The 12,090-nt window shown below is 36.3% G+C and overlaps 1 protein-coding gene across 1 annotated transcript in view; it reads left to right on the top strand.

The window, feature by feature from the left end:
- BRCA2 (BRCA2 DNA repair associated) overlaps nt 1-12,090 on the top strand; it is a 37,643-nt gene that overhangs the window by 1,071 nt on the left and 24,482 nt on the right. The window contains exons 3-10 of the mRNA XM_084294025.1: nt 546-785; nt 2,844-2,949; nt 3,741-3,793; nt 3,899-3,939; nt 4,022-4,133; nt 5,680-5,735; nt 6,622-6,736; nt 10,406-11,584. Coding sequence (XP_084150151.1) covers nt 546-785; nt 2,844-2,949; nt 3,741-3,793; nt 3,899-3,939; nt 4,022-4,133; nt 5,680-5,735; nt 6,622-6,736; nt 10,406-11,584 — 1,902 coding nt within the window. The remainder of the gene's footprint in view (nt 1-545; nt 786-2,843; nt 2,950-3,740; nt 3,794-3,898; nt 3,940-4,021; nt 4,134-5,679; nt 5,736-6,621; nt 6,737-10,405; nt 11,585-12,090) is intronic.

Consider the following 12,090-nt stretch of genomic DNA (forward strand, 5'->3'; position numbering starts at 1 on the left):
AACCTGTTTAACTTGCCAGTCTGAGAAAAATAAGGCATAAAATAAACTTAAAACGTTTTAAGCAAACGGGCTATTTATCTGCTCTTTGGTTAATTTTGCTAATTGTCTTAGAAGTTTAGTGGACTTTTTTTTTTTCTTAACACTTGTGGGTAACAGAATTAGGAGCTATCTAGAATCATAATAAGTAGAATTATTGCAATGGTATCCTAGAATCACTTGGGGTGGAAAAGCCCTCCAAGATCATCAAGTCCAGTTGGAAAGGAGTAAAGTTAAACTGTTAATGCTGGAAGGGGTAAAGCATTTTCCTGCTAGCATATGAATGCCTAATAAATTTTCACATTCTGTATAGAGCACTAATTTAGTGTTAATTTATGACTAATTATGATGTTCTTTCGTGCATGTCATACAGAATGAAGATTGCCATTTTAATACGAAAATATGGTTTAATAACATATGAACTCATTACCATGTTGTTTGCATGAGATTTGGCAGGGTTCTTTTTTTTTTTTTTTTTTTAATGTGTTTCTCTCTGTTTTTCTTCACAGATTTAGGGCCTATAAGTCTCAACTGGTTTGAAGAACTCAGTTCAGAAGCACCCCCATATGAACCTAAATTGTTAGAACTTGATGGTCCCATCGATCAAACTTCTTTTAAAACTCCAAAGGCAAAACCCTTCACATACAGCCAGCTGACATCAACTCCACCGATTTTTAAAGAACAAAATACGATAATGCCACCTTTTTCTTCTCCTGGAAGAGAACTAGATCAGAAAAAAATAGGAACAAGTGAGTACGTTTTTGCAAAACAGTGTGTTTAAAGGCTTCTTGTGTGCTCCAGACATGAGGGACCTTTTTTTTTTTTTTTTTTTTTTTTAAACCTTTGTTTTTTGCTGGTGACTCTTAATGTGATAGGTAATGCTACTGCAGAAATTGTACAAGCAAAATGTTTATCCTTGGTAGGCTTATGAAGACAACTTCTAAAAATGCAGAGTTAATGTTAACGAATTCAGCCTGACAATAAGCTGATAATGCATGCATACACGAAGAGTTCTCTGTAGAAAACCTATCCTAGTCCTAATACTCTACGTTCTGTTAATACAAGGATTATATGAACTTGGTGTGCTGTGGTGACTGAGAACCAGAGTGAATTTTACTATGTGTGACTTTGGTTTTACACAAAATCTTTGAAAAATATTTTTATGAGAGAGGATGATGATTATCATGCTGAAATATGAGACAATAGGAAGCTCCTTAAGCTATCTTAGAAAGATTTAAATACTAAGCTCTTTGAGTTAGCAAAACTCTTAAGACACAAGAAAAAATGTGACAGAACTTTCCAAATGGAAGAGAGTAAGTTCTATGTTGGTATTTTTCATGACATTATTTCCAAATACCAAATACATCATAAAAGTGCATGTTACTCTGCTCCTTTTTAATATACCAGCTAGTCATGGTACCCATCCATGGATAGAAAGATGAATATTTTCTATGGAGAATATATGCAATGTTGTATGTAAGAAACACTTCCTGCAGTATCTCATTTGTACATCTACTGTGCCTGTGTTGTGTCCTCCTACTGACAAGATGAGCTTTTCTAAACAGATTACACGGGACACTCCTTATTTCTAGAGTTGTTCTTAGATCCTAAAGCAGAGCTTTTAAAGGTGTCAAACTGTTTCTGTTCAAATACAGCCATTTGCACCATTACACCATTGCTTCCAGGGAATGCTGTTACTCTGTTCATTTATTTTAAGTTTATTGTTGAACTTGTGCTCAACTTAGGTGACCCTTGTTTCTTCTAACTCTAGGTATTCAGACTTTCACAGCGTTAAGTCCCTAGTGAATTCTTGGTAGCAGTTCATAAGACGGAAACAAAGGAGACTTACTGTCTCACTTAAAACCCCTTTCTGTTTCAAAGGGGTTACTTTAGCTCTGTGGATGCTTGTTTACGCTCCTTAGTGAAAGGAAGAAGATTATTACTGAAGTTTCTGTGGCTACCTGTGGCTGGCCCATGGTCTTTTTATCACGGTTTTCTTGGTTGGAGTCAACTCCTGGGTTTCCTTTTTGTGAAAGCGAGAGCGTGGATGGAAGCTGATGGATTTCGCCTTGATGTGGTACTGGGATGTAGGCATGCTGTGGACTCAGGAATTTAGAAGCAGAGAGAAATACGGAAACCTAGGTGTAATGATGGAAATCACTTGGAAATTTCTGACTGGGAATTGTTTTGAGAGTGGATGTTTGTTCATGTGAGAGGTTCATTGTTGAGAGGATTCTGCTGCTTTGGGGTGCACACTTCCTCTTCTATATGCAGATAGGCAGCATACAAATATCTGCTAGTACCACAGGCAGCACCTCCAAGAACAATTCCAGAAATATATATCTGTGTATATTTTACTTAATGCTGCTTATTCTAATATAAGAATTCTTAATTAGAATTCTTTATGTCTTAAGTAAATTTGAGAGAGAGATGATGAAAAGTCATGCTTTTGTGTATCAAGTTTCTTCTAGTGGTAGCTTCTGCAAGGATGATACATACACAATGCAGTATGTTGTACTAAAACTGAGTATGTAACTTGACTAATACCTTGGAAGTATGCTGAAACATTTATCAAATAAGCTGACAAAATGAGTTATTTTTGGTTGTACATGTGTGTTTGGCATAAATATATTGATTTTTGTTTGGATATAGAATTGGATATGCTTGAAACACTAGAGAAGGTTGCATTAGATGTGATTTTTGGTACTAAAAATCAGGCTTTGTATAATATTTAAAGCTTGTATTTACACTTCAAAATTGAAACAGTTACTGCGAGATTGTGCTGATTATTATATTATATTTTTTAGGCAGAGAGAATTTTACAAGTCCAAGTATCATAGGAAGAAAAAGAGATCAAGAAAATGAAATGCTAGCTTCTCCTCTTGGCACCTGCCACAATTTCCTTGCTGCCAGGTATCCTGATGTGTCAATGCAGTATAGAATAAACTGGATTTTAAGCAAAGAACAGTATTAGAATCACTGTATTCATCTGGTAGACTTCTTCAGAGCAGTGAATAGATCTTTCATATTTTGTATGTTTCTGATACTTATAGGTTGCTAAGAATTGAAAATAAAATGCTTGCTAGCTCTGGAGACTTTACTTGTAGGTGTTCTTGCTATCTATTTTTCTACTCCTTTGTAGCTGGCCTGTGACAGTTGTTAACATTGTTTCAGCTTCCCAAGTCCTGAATATCCAGTGCGAGAAATAGCAGTAGTGCTGTACCATGTGCTTCTAAAGTAGTAACTTGTAAAGCTATTTGTAATATTTACTGTGATCTTTTTAGTAATGGCATCAGTTTCTACATCTGATAGCGTATTTTTCCATTTAATCTGCTCAAAGTGTTCATGTTGGTTATAAAGAACAGCTCAGTTATTTATTTAATTAAAATAAATTGGGCCAATTTCCATGGTTTCATACAGCATGTTAAAAATGCATAAATTGTATTGAAATCTAGTATAATATTTGTCAGACAAGCATTGAAAATTAACATTTCACAAAAGAACCATTTTATAGTTTGACACAAACATGTGGTAAGCTTTGAAGTACTAACTGGTGGTTAGAAGAAATCTACATTTGATTTAGTCAGAGAAACAGCTATGATTGCAAAGAGAAAATAATGGAGGCAGTAAAGTATATAATATCTGCTATAAATATTTATTACTTTCAGAAATTGATGAGTGAAATTATTTTTTGTTGTTGGCAGCCCAGCTATTTTAAGGAATGCTTTCAGAACACCGCAGAAAAGTAATATTCCTGGTTTGTATTTTCACTTTTTAGTTTTACAAAATATCTGATATCTGTATATATAAGTCCTCATTTCTTAGACTAAACTTTTTGTCCCTATTACATAATGTTTTTTAGGACCATATGGAAGCTTGTTTTGCACACCAAAATTTTTGGAGGTAAATATTTTAATCCTGCATTTTGCTTTCTTTTCCTTAGTACGTTTAGAGTTCTGTATAGGAATAATAAATGTATTTCTAGGTCCGAACTCCAAAACGTATTTCTGAAAGCCTGGGGGCAGAAGTGGATCCAGATATGTCCTGGTCAAGCTCTCTAGCTACACCTCCTACACTTGGTGCAACAGTGATCATAGGTAATTCTAAAAATGAACGGTTGTTAAGGGATAAAAACTTCGGGTTCTGACACTGGAAGTTCACTGAGTGTGAACTTCTTTATTTTTTTTCCCTTATCTATTTTAAAGGACTAAACTCTTACAGTGATGCTTTTTCGGTGACTTTAAGTAATGTAACCGTAAATGGAAGAAATGAAATTAAATGCATCTTTGCTTTCCAAAAGTTTCCTTTTTCTTTATAAGGCCTTCAGGAATATTCATTTAGGAACAACATAACAAAGCCTAGAAAAGGATTAGGTAATGATTCCTTATATTTGCTCCATCATGAAACTAGATACCTGTTAGGTTAAGTCATGTGAGTATATTTATTGTGTTTAAGGACGTAGCTTGTTGAGTAAGCCTCCCAGCAGCTGTGCTGGCTTCAGCATTGTAAGCCCTCTCGCTGTACTCACCATTGTATCAGTGGAGGCAGATACTCATCCCATTGCAGACCCTATTTCCTAGGTTATTCAGACAGGGCAACTCCTGGACTTTATTTACTGTGCAGTTGCACAAACAGCGGTGCCAGCATAACAGAGGGTGAGAGTGAGTGGGTGATGGCTGCGTAGGTGGCACTTAGGTCAAGGCTTGAGGTTTAGCATCTCTAAAGTGTTGCTGCTAGTAGAATTTCTTTATTTTGATAAAATGGAATTTGACTTTGAAACTCTAAATGTCTACAAACGTGTAAACCCTATGCATGCCAAGCATCTAAAGCATGTTAAGAATGCATGCAAGAATTGGGGATCCCCTCCGTCAGTATGTAGGGGGTGGTACTCTTCATGAGGCTACTGAATTGTGTCATTTGGGGTATTCTTGGCTTCAGAAAGATGTGACTTGGAGAGCAAGTACCCATAACTTTAAGATGCTCTTCTGGGTAATGAGTTCTGGTTTGAACTCTCATTGTCTCACTTTCTGTATGAGCATACTAGTTTGCAGTTCTTATACGGGCTTTCTACTGCCTGCCTTCTGTAAAAGGAGAAAGTGAGTCATTTGGCTGTTACAAGAGGGCCTGCAGTTACTAATCTTGATACCATGTCAGAGCCCAGATGTCATGTTTATGAAAGGCGTTACTGCAAAATCCAGCTCTTCATAAGGCATCTTAAAAGTAGGGTTCATGCTCTCCTTTTGTAATGTGGGTGAAAAGATACTCCTGTTTGGTGGAAATGGAAGGTGAAGGAAAAAGTCAAATTCCTTACAGAAACTTGGAGGATCTCAAGATCCCATGACAGAAGAAAATAGGGAGTAGTGCCATGAGTAACCCCTGGAGAGGGGACTGGCAGCGGCAGCAGCCACATGCTATGATTTTGGGTGTTTTATGCTGTTCCGAAACTGCATGCTGTCTCTCAGACCCACCTGCAGGATGTTTTAGTTAGAACTTTTTCTTACTTTTGTTAGTATTTTGTTTACATATTTCATTTGCATTTAAAATAGTCAAAAGAAAATCCTCCCAAAGCATGACTTTATTTGAACGTGTTTGGCACATTCACTTAGGGGCAAATGAACTGACTTCTCTGTCTTTCTTCTAAAGCTAGGGAGACCAGTTCTATTTCTGGACCAAAGCAACAGGATGAAAGAGCTGAGATAGTAAGTGGTTTTAAGAGCTATGCTCTTCTTTAATTTCAGCTAAGCTGTTTAGTTTTATGCTTAGATCCCTTGAGCCAAGAACAAATAATTCTGCCATTTTCATTCTAGGCGCTCCTATCTGGCTATTTTGAAAAGTTACTGCTCACAAAACTAAGGTTACAAAACACTGTATTTTCAAAAATAACCCCCTTTGAGGAATATTTTCACTGTATTTAAAATATAAATTAATAAATAAAAACCAAAGCTTGACTTGAGCTGCAATGGGAGTCATGCAAAGAGAAATCAAAGCTAGGAATTGCAATAAACTACTTATCTGAGGGTTTGTTTGCTCAGCTGTATTCCCCCTTCTGTCAAAGCTCTGAGAGTTATAATTTGGCTTATGTTGTCCGATCAGTTCCTGTGCTGAAGTGTTTGCCCAAGAGTTAAAATTGAGAATTACTTTTAGTCCTTTGTTAGAAAAGGGAGAGTTCCTGCTTAATTGTAATTTTTCTTCATGTATATTAAAGCAGAACAATTATTCATTGCAAATCTACATTTCATTCTTAGTATCTGAAAATTCACAGTTAATACGTGTAACAGTTGTTTTTAAAACAAACCAACTATAAAAAGGTCTTTCTCCTTCGTTCCTTTTTGAGGCGCTTTGCATATTGCATTCTACTGAAGCCATTTACTGCCCATGTATTCCCCTGTGTTGGTTGCAGAGTGGAATCTGGTTTTCATTGGAAATGGAGATTATCAGCTTGCTTGTTTACAAGAAATATATGTATGAAAACACTACTTTTTATTGTAAGAGATGCAGAATTATTCAGGTATTGCAGCTGTTGGGTTGGGTGCTGTACTCCTCCTGTCACTGGTGTATACAACAGTTGATGTCTTTGGTTTACAGGTTTTGCACAGCTTTTCTTCTGACCATGGTGAATGTCCTGGGAAGAATGATACCAGTCTGCTGTCCATACCAGAGACAGTAAAGCTAAATGCTGAAGATGTTACCAAAGATTTTGGTATGTATTAATGCTTTACTAGTGTTACTGAGCATATTGTGAAGCAAGACTGAGGGTTAAGTTACATCGTGTGTCTTGAGATGACTGTACAGCTCATTTCCTCTGCCAGATGTGGATTCTTACTTCTGAGTTGGTTAGCCTTTGTAAAACTTATCTGGCAATAAAAAGAAAAAGGTCAATTTCTGTTAAATCAGTGAATCGAAGCAGCTACCATGCCACTGGGTGACAACCAGCTTTGTGCTGATGTAAGTGAAGGTGTAAGGCCATACGGGAGAGCTGAGAGAGAAAAAAGGTACGGGGCAAGACTACTACTGGCTGTGGAATAGGTTTAGTGTAAATGTGAACTTTCAGTCTGATGCTTGTTATTCTGTGGTGAGCTTGTTCTTTATTCTTGCTATATATCCTTTATTGATGTATTAATAGTTCAAAACATGACAAATCCTTTAGGAAAAAATGAATGTTATATTTTTAATGAATGCAGAAAATACTTAAGGCAAATAAATTTTGATTCTGTGTTCTTAGAACGTAAGTGAACAAGTGGAAAATATATGCTCTAGTTTGAGCTTTTTGACTTTGTTGAAATGGTGGCAGAAGGGATGAATATTAACAAGGAAATTTATTAAGCACATCTGGATGTAAAAGGGTGTTGTAGAGATTGACACAGGCTAGATGGGATGATGTATCATTGGGATTGTATGTTTCCTCCTTAATTGAAAGGAATGCCCTAAAAACATTTTTCAGTGGTAAATGTGAGAATTGCAACATAAATAATCAGGTTAGCATTGGATAAGGAGGGCTGAGAATGCTGGGTTCAGGAAGCATTGTGGCTTGGGGAGCGATACATGCTCCTCCTCTTGTGTTGTAAGTTCAAGCATGCTGAGAAAAAAATTGGGGTGGTAGTAAACATATTCAAGCCATTTGTAGTCAGTAAAATGCTTTTAGAAATAAAGGATTAATTAATCTCCTGTGCTGCATTGCAAAATATGTTATTAAACGCCATAATACATTAGAGAAGCCTGGTGACAATAATGTAAATAGTTAAAAATAAGAGGAAGAAGATAGTTTCTGTTTCATCTAAGTACAAAACAACTTCTGCAAATGGCTCTTTATCTTCTCCTTGAGAATAGTTAACTCGGCACTCAAAGATGCAATGTAAAAAAAAAAGGATAGCTTGGATCTCCATGTCTGTAGCTTTCAAATGTTGGTTTTCTCTGGACTACTGTTGTATTACCATGAAAAAAAAAGGAGTTTTATTAGGAATATGTTTTCTTTCAGTCAAAGAGATTATTTATACTGTACCAGTTAGGTCTTTAGTAACAGTGAGAACGAGTATATGCACTCAGACCAATGTATAAGAACTACCAAATATTTAAAAGACTTTTAATGTATTTTTTGGGGAAACACCTGGGGAAAGAGGAAAACATTTTTCTTTCCTGATGTAAACTGATTTACATGTAATGCGTAGCAAGAGATGCAAGATGTGTTCTGTCATTTATCAACACTTCAGATTTTCACAAAAGGAGCTAAATATCTAAATACGCACGTGGTCTTTTCTATTTGTTTATAACACCGTCATTAATCCCTAAGGTTCATATTGCTAGTTCAAGTAAGCCTAGGATTTGTCGTTGTAACGCTCAGCTCTAGGCATCTGGCCTTTATAGCAGAATGTACAGCTTTGTTGTACGTGTTTTTTGCAACTGTAGTAATGTGTATGTTGTCTGGGAAGATATAAAAATTGAAAAGCTAATGGGAAGCATAAAAATCTGGAATGTTTTACCCTGGCCTGTTGCCTAAGAGTTCATAGCATTTAATTCAAAGAACAAAATTACATCACTCCCTTCATAACACTGATCAGAGTAAAAGGTGTTGTCTGTCCACCTCAGTGTCTGCAACTATTAATGAAGTAGGAGAAGTGGATTTAATACTCTACTTCTGAGGATTTAAACTCAAAATAGGACTGTTCTGACAGTCAATAAATTAGTCCAGAATAGAAACATTCCTAATTTCTAATGCTTAAGCCTCTTTTTTTCCCTTGAGTGTTGTATTTCTCCAGAAGGAGAGGCTCTGAGAAAACACATTAAGTAGTTATCGCCTAGTTAGGACACTTAATGGAGGAAAAAAAAAAAAAAGAATTCTGCTTTTCAGTCCTAGTTTTTGGGACTTTTTTCCCTGACGCTCCAGTGAATTTGTAAGTGAAAATGATCATCCCTGTTTTTTTTGTTTGTTTGCTTGTTTGTTTTTTGTTTTGTTTTGTGTGTGGTTGCTTTTTTTTTCCCTCTCTGGCATCAGGTTATTCAGTGTACAACCATTATCTTCATAATCTTTCAGATAGCCCTGGCTTTCTTTTTCTATTACAGGTAATGGCTCCCATTTAAGTAAAAAAAAAAAAAAAAAGTAGTACAGATGGGTCTTCTTGGAGAACTTTGACAAATGATTACAGGATGAAAGGATGCGGACAAAAGTTACTCCAGCAGAATGTACTTTAACAAGGGAAAAGGACTTGCACTCCCAAACTATTTGCTTCTTTTTGAGATCTTGTTTAGATACTTTCTGCCCCTCCCGTAAAAACAGAAAGTAAAGAGAATGAGAAACTGCTCAGGGGATGTGCTGGGAAAGGCGGCTTTATGCCAGTGGCCATAGGCATAAGCCATCAGTGGAGTGCATTGCAGTTAGGTGGGGGTGAGACCAAGGACTGGGAAATCATCTGTGGATCTCCAAATGGAAAAGCTTTCAGATACTGGTTTAACATTTCTACAAGGAAAAGTAGTTCTGAATCATAGAAATTGTACCTAAAAAAATGCTTATGCCAGAAATGAAGTTACTGGTTTTGTGCCTAAGGAAAATAGAGGACAGTTTCTACATATATCTTTGATATGGAAAAAGAAGTTTTCTAGCCTTTAAAAGTACCTTCAAAATAAAACCTAACTATCTTTTCTGAATGTGAAACTTTGATAGCTAGGCGTAGTTTCATACATTTGAGAAGGTGTTTTATTTTGATATGTAAGACTTTAATACTGTCTGTAAAACAGAGTTCGGGTTTTTTTCCTCTTCTCTATAATATTTCATTACAAGAAGAAGAAATTCTCATTGTTTTTCTAATATTTGTACCAATCATTTGGAGTTCGTGAAAATCTAAACCATAAGGAATTTTTTCCAAATCCTTCTAGACACTACACTATTCTACATCAAAACAAAAAATACAGTTTAGTAGAATCATCCTTAAATAACAGTTCTCTCAACTGCCAGTTAACACAAAAAATAGGCAGTGTTTTAACATGTTTGTCGCCTACCATTTGGTATAAATTTGAGAGGAAGAAATCTAGATGTGTGTCTTGAAAAGTTTTCTACTCACTCTCCTGTCTATAGGGCAGAAAAAAAAGTTTTGAGGCAGCAAAGTTTAATTTTGGAAGCTTTCACCAGCACCATGGTCCTCAGTAGGCCGGCACATCTACACACATCACTTGCTTACTGTCTCCTCTCTTTAACAGAGGTTGGAGAGTAACTGACTTTAAAGACATGCATATTTATCTTTCCAGCCTGAATCCTGAGTACAGGTAATTATCCTAAAATTGAAAGCTGTATTTACCTGTAAAAATGCAATGCTGTTATTAAGTTATTCCCTAAAACTTAATTTTTACTAATTTCCTTTCCTCATCTTCTTTAAACTAGAGTCGGAGATGCTAGATGGCTTTTTTGGGGAGATGGATAGCTTTGAGGATACACTCACCGTGCCTGCTGAATCCAGCAAAACTCTGCTGCTGCTGCCACGTGCTCTGGATGCAATAGACAAATGTGAAACAAAAAGAGATGAAGCACAAGGAGAGAGGGATGTTCCTTCCGAACAGCCTGTTAGAAGAAAGACTGGCATTTCTCAGGAAGTGGAAATGGGTAACGGGGCTGAAAAAAGACACCCTATCGAAATGAAGGATTATTTATCCCAAAATGCTGATGAAGATACAGGGGATAGTAAAGATGCCTGTTTAATAGGACATGAAAAAGAACTGGATTTGCTTAGGGTCACAGGAAACGTGCAAGATAACAGAGTGGAGAAATCATGTGAGAATGAGAAGCTTGTAAAAGATGATGTGTTATCTTCATCAAGCCAGTGGTCTCAGCTGAACTTATCTGGTCTTGATGTAACTCATCTGGAAATGTCTGCGTGTAGCTCTCCGTCCATTGATTTATGTACGGACAAAGATGTAAAAGAGAAAACAGCCCGCATGGCCAAGGATGATGCTGTAGAAACATCTTTACTCAGTACTTTGGGCTTGAAAAATGCACAGCAGCTCTTGAATGCCAGTTTGTCAGATGAGCACGAGGAAATGCAAGATACTGGAAACAACCCAACAGCAGAAGTAACTCCAGTAAGATCTGTGCGTCTGAATCCAGAGTTAGTTAAAGGACATGCAGCTGAGAAGGTTTCCAAAATGAGCTTTATAAACTGCAATTCTTTTTTAATCCAAAGTACAAATGTCATGGAGTATTCTGTGGTCTACAACAGCAGCTTTTCCAAGTGTGTCAAAGCAACTTCTAAATCTGTCGTAACGGATGTTCTGTCTCACCCACTAGTGCGTAGTACCTCATCTCCAGATAATTGCAGCGACCTACATTTCACAAGCAGTGAGAACACTCTTACCAAATCTGGCTTTAAAAGCCTGAATATGCTCTCCAGACTGAAAAACAAATCCAAGAGATTTATTTATACAATAAACAATACTTTGCTGTATCAGGAAGAAAAAATACAGAAAGAAGTAACCTCTAAATTACCTGCTGATCTTATGTTACCTCAATTGGAAGCTGATTCACATGAATTTCAAGGTTGTCATGTGGCCACAGATGGTGACCCAGGTATGTCATTAAGCTTTTCTTAGTGTTTTTTTTGGAGACTTCTCTACTAAATAGCTTCTTTGTAAATATTTTAGATTAAATAATTTTGTCTAAATGTAAAATCTGGTATTTGTGATAAAGTAAACCTGCAGCTGATTAATTTGGTAATGAGGGTATGGGATTGGTCAGTTAGAGTGACAGGATAGCACAAATGTTTTTGAGTAGTCTGGTGCTAATTACCTGTTTCACTTTCAGATTAGTTTCTGGAATAGAAACATGGAGATTGAGCCATTATTCTAATTGATGAGCTTTAATTGTCTTTGTCAATGCTGTTCAGACATCCAGAATGTTAAGGGCCATCCTGTCTTCTAGGAGATCATGAAGAATGTTAAAATTGTGATTGTTATTTTTCCTAAAATTAGAGGATTTAATTCTGTTGATTTGTTTCTTCCAGAAGCACAAAATATTAAAAAAAAAAAAAAATAATAATGAAAGCGAGTATGTACTCCTATTTTTAAAAGCTGTTA

The sequence above is a fragment of the Netta rufina genome (genome assembly GCF_964035555.1).
Source record: "Netta rufina genome assembly, chromosome: 1".
Classification (NCBI taxonomy): Eukaryota; Metazoa; Chordata; class Aves; order Anseriformes; family Anatidae; genus Netta; species Netta rufina.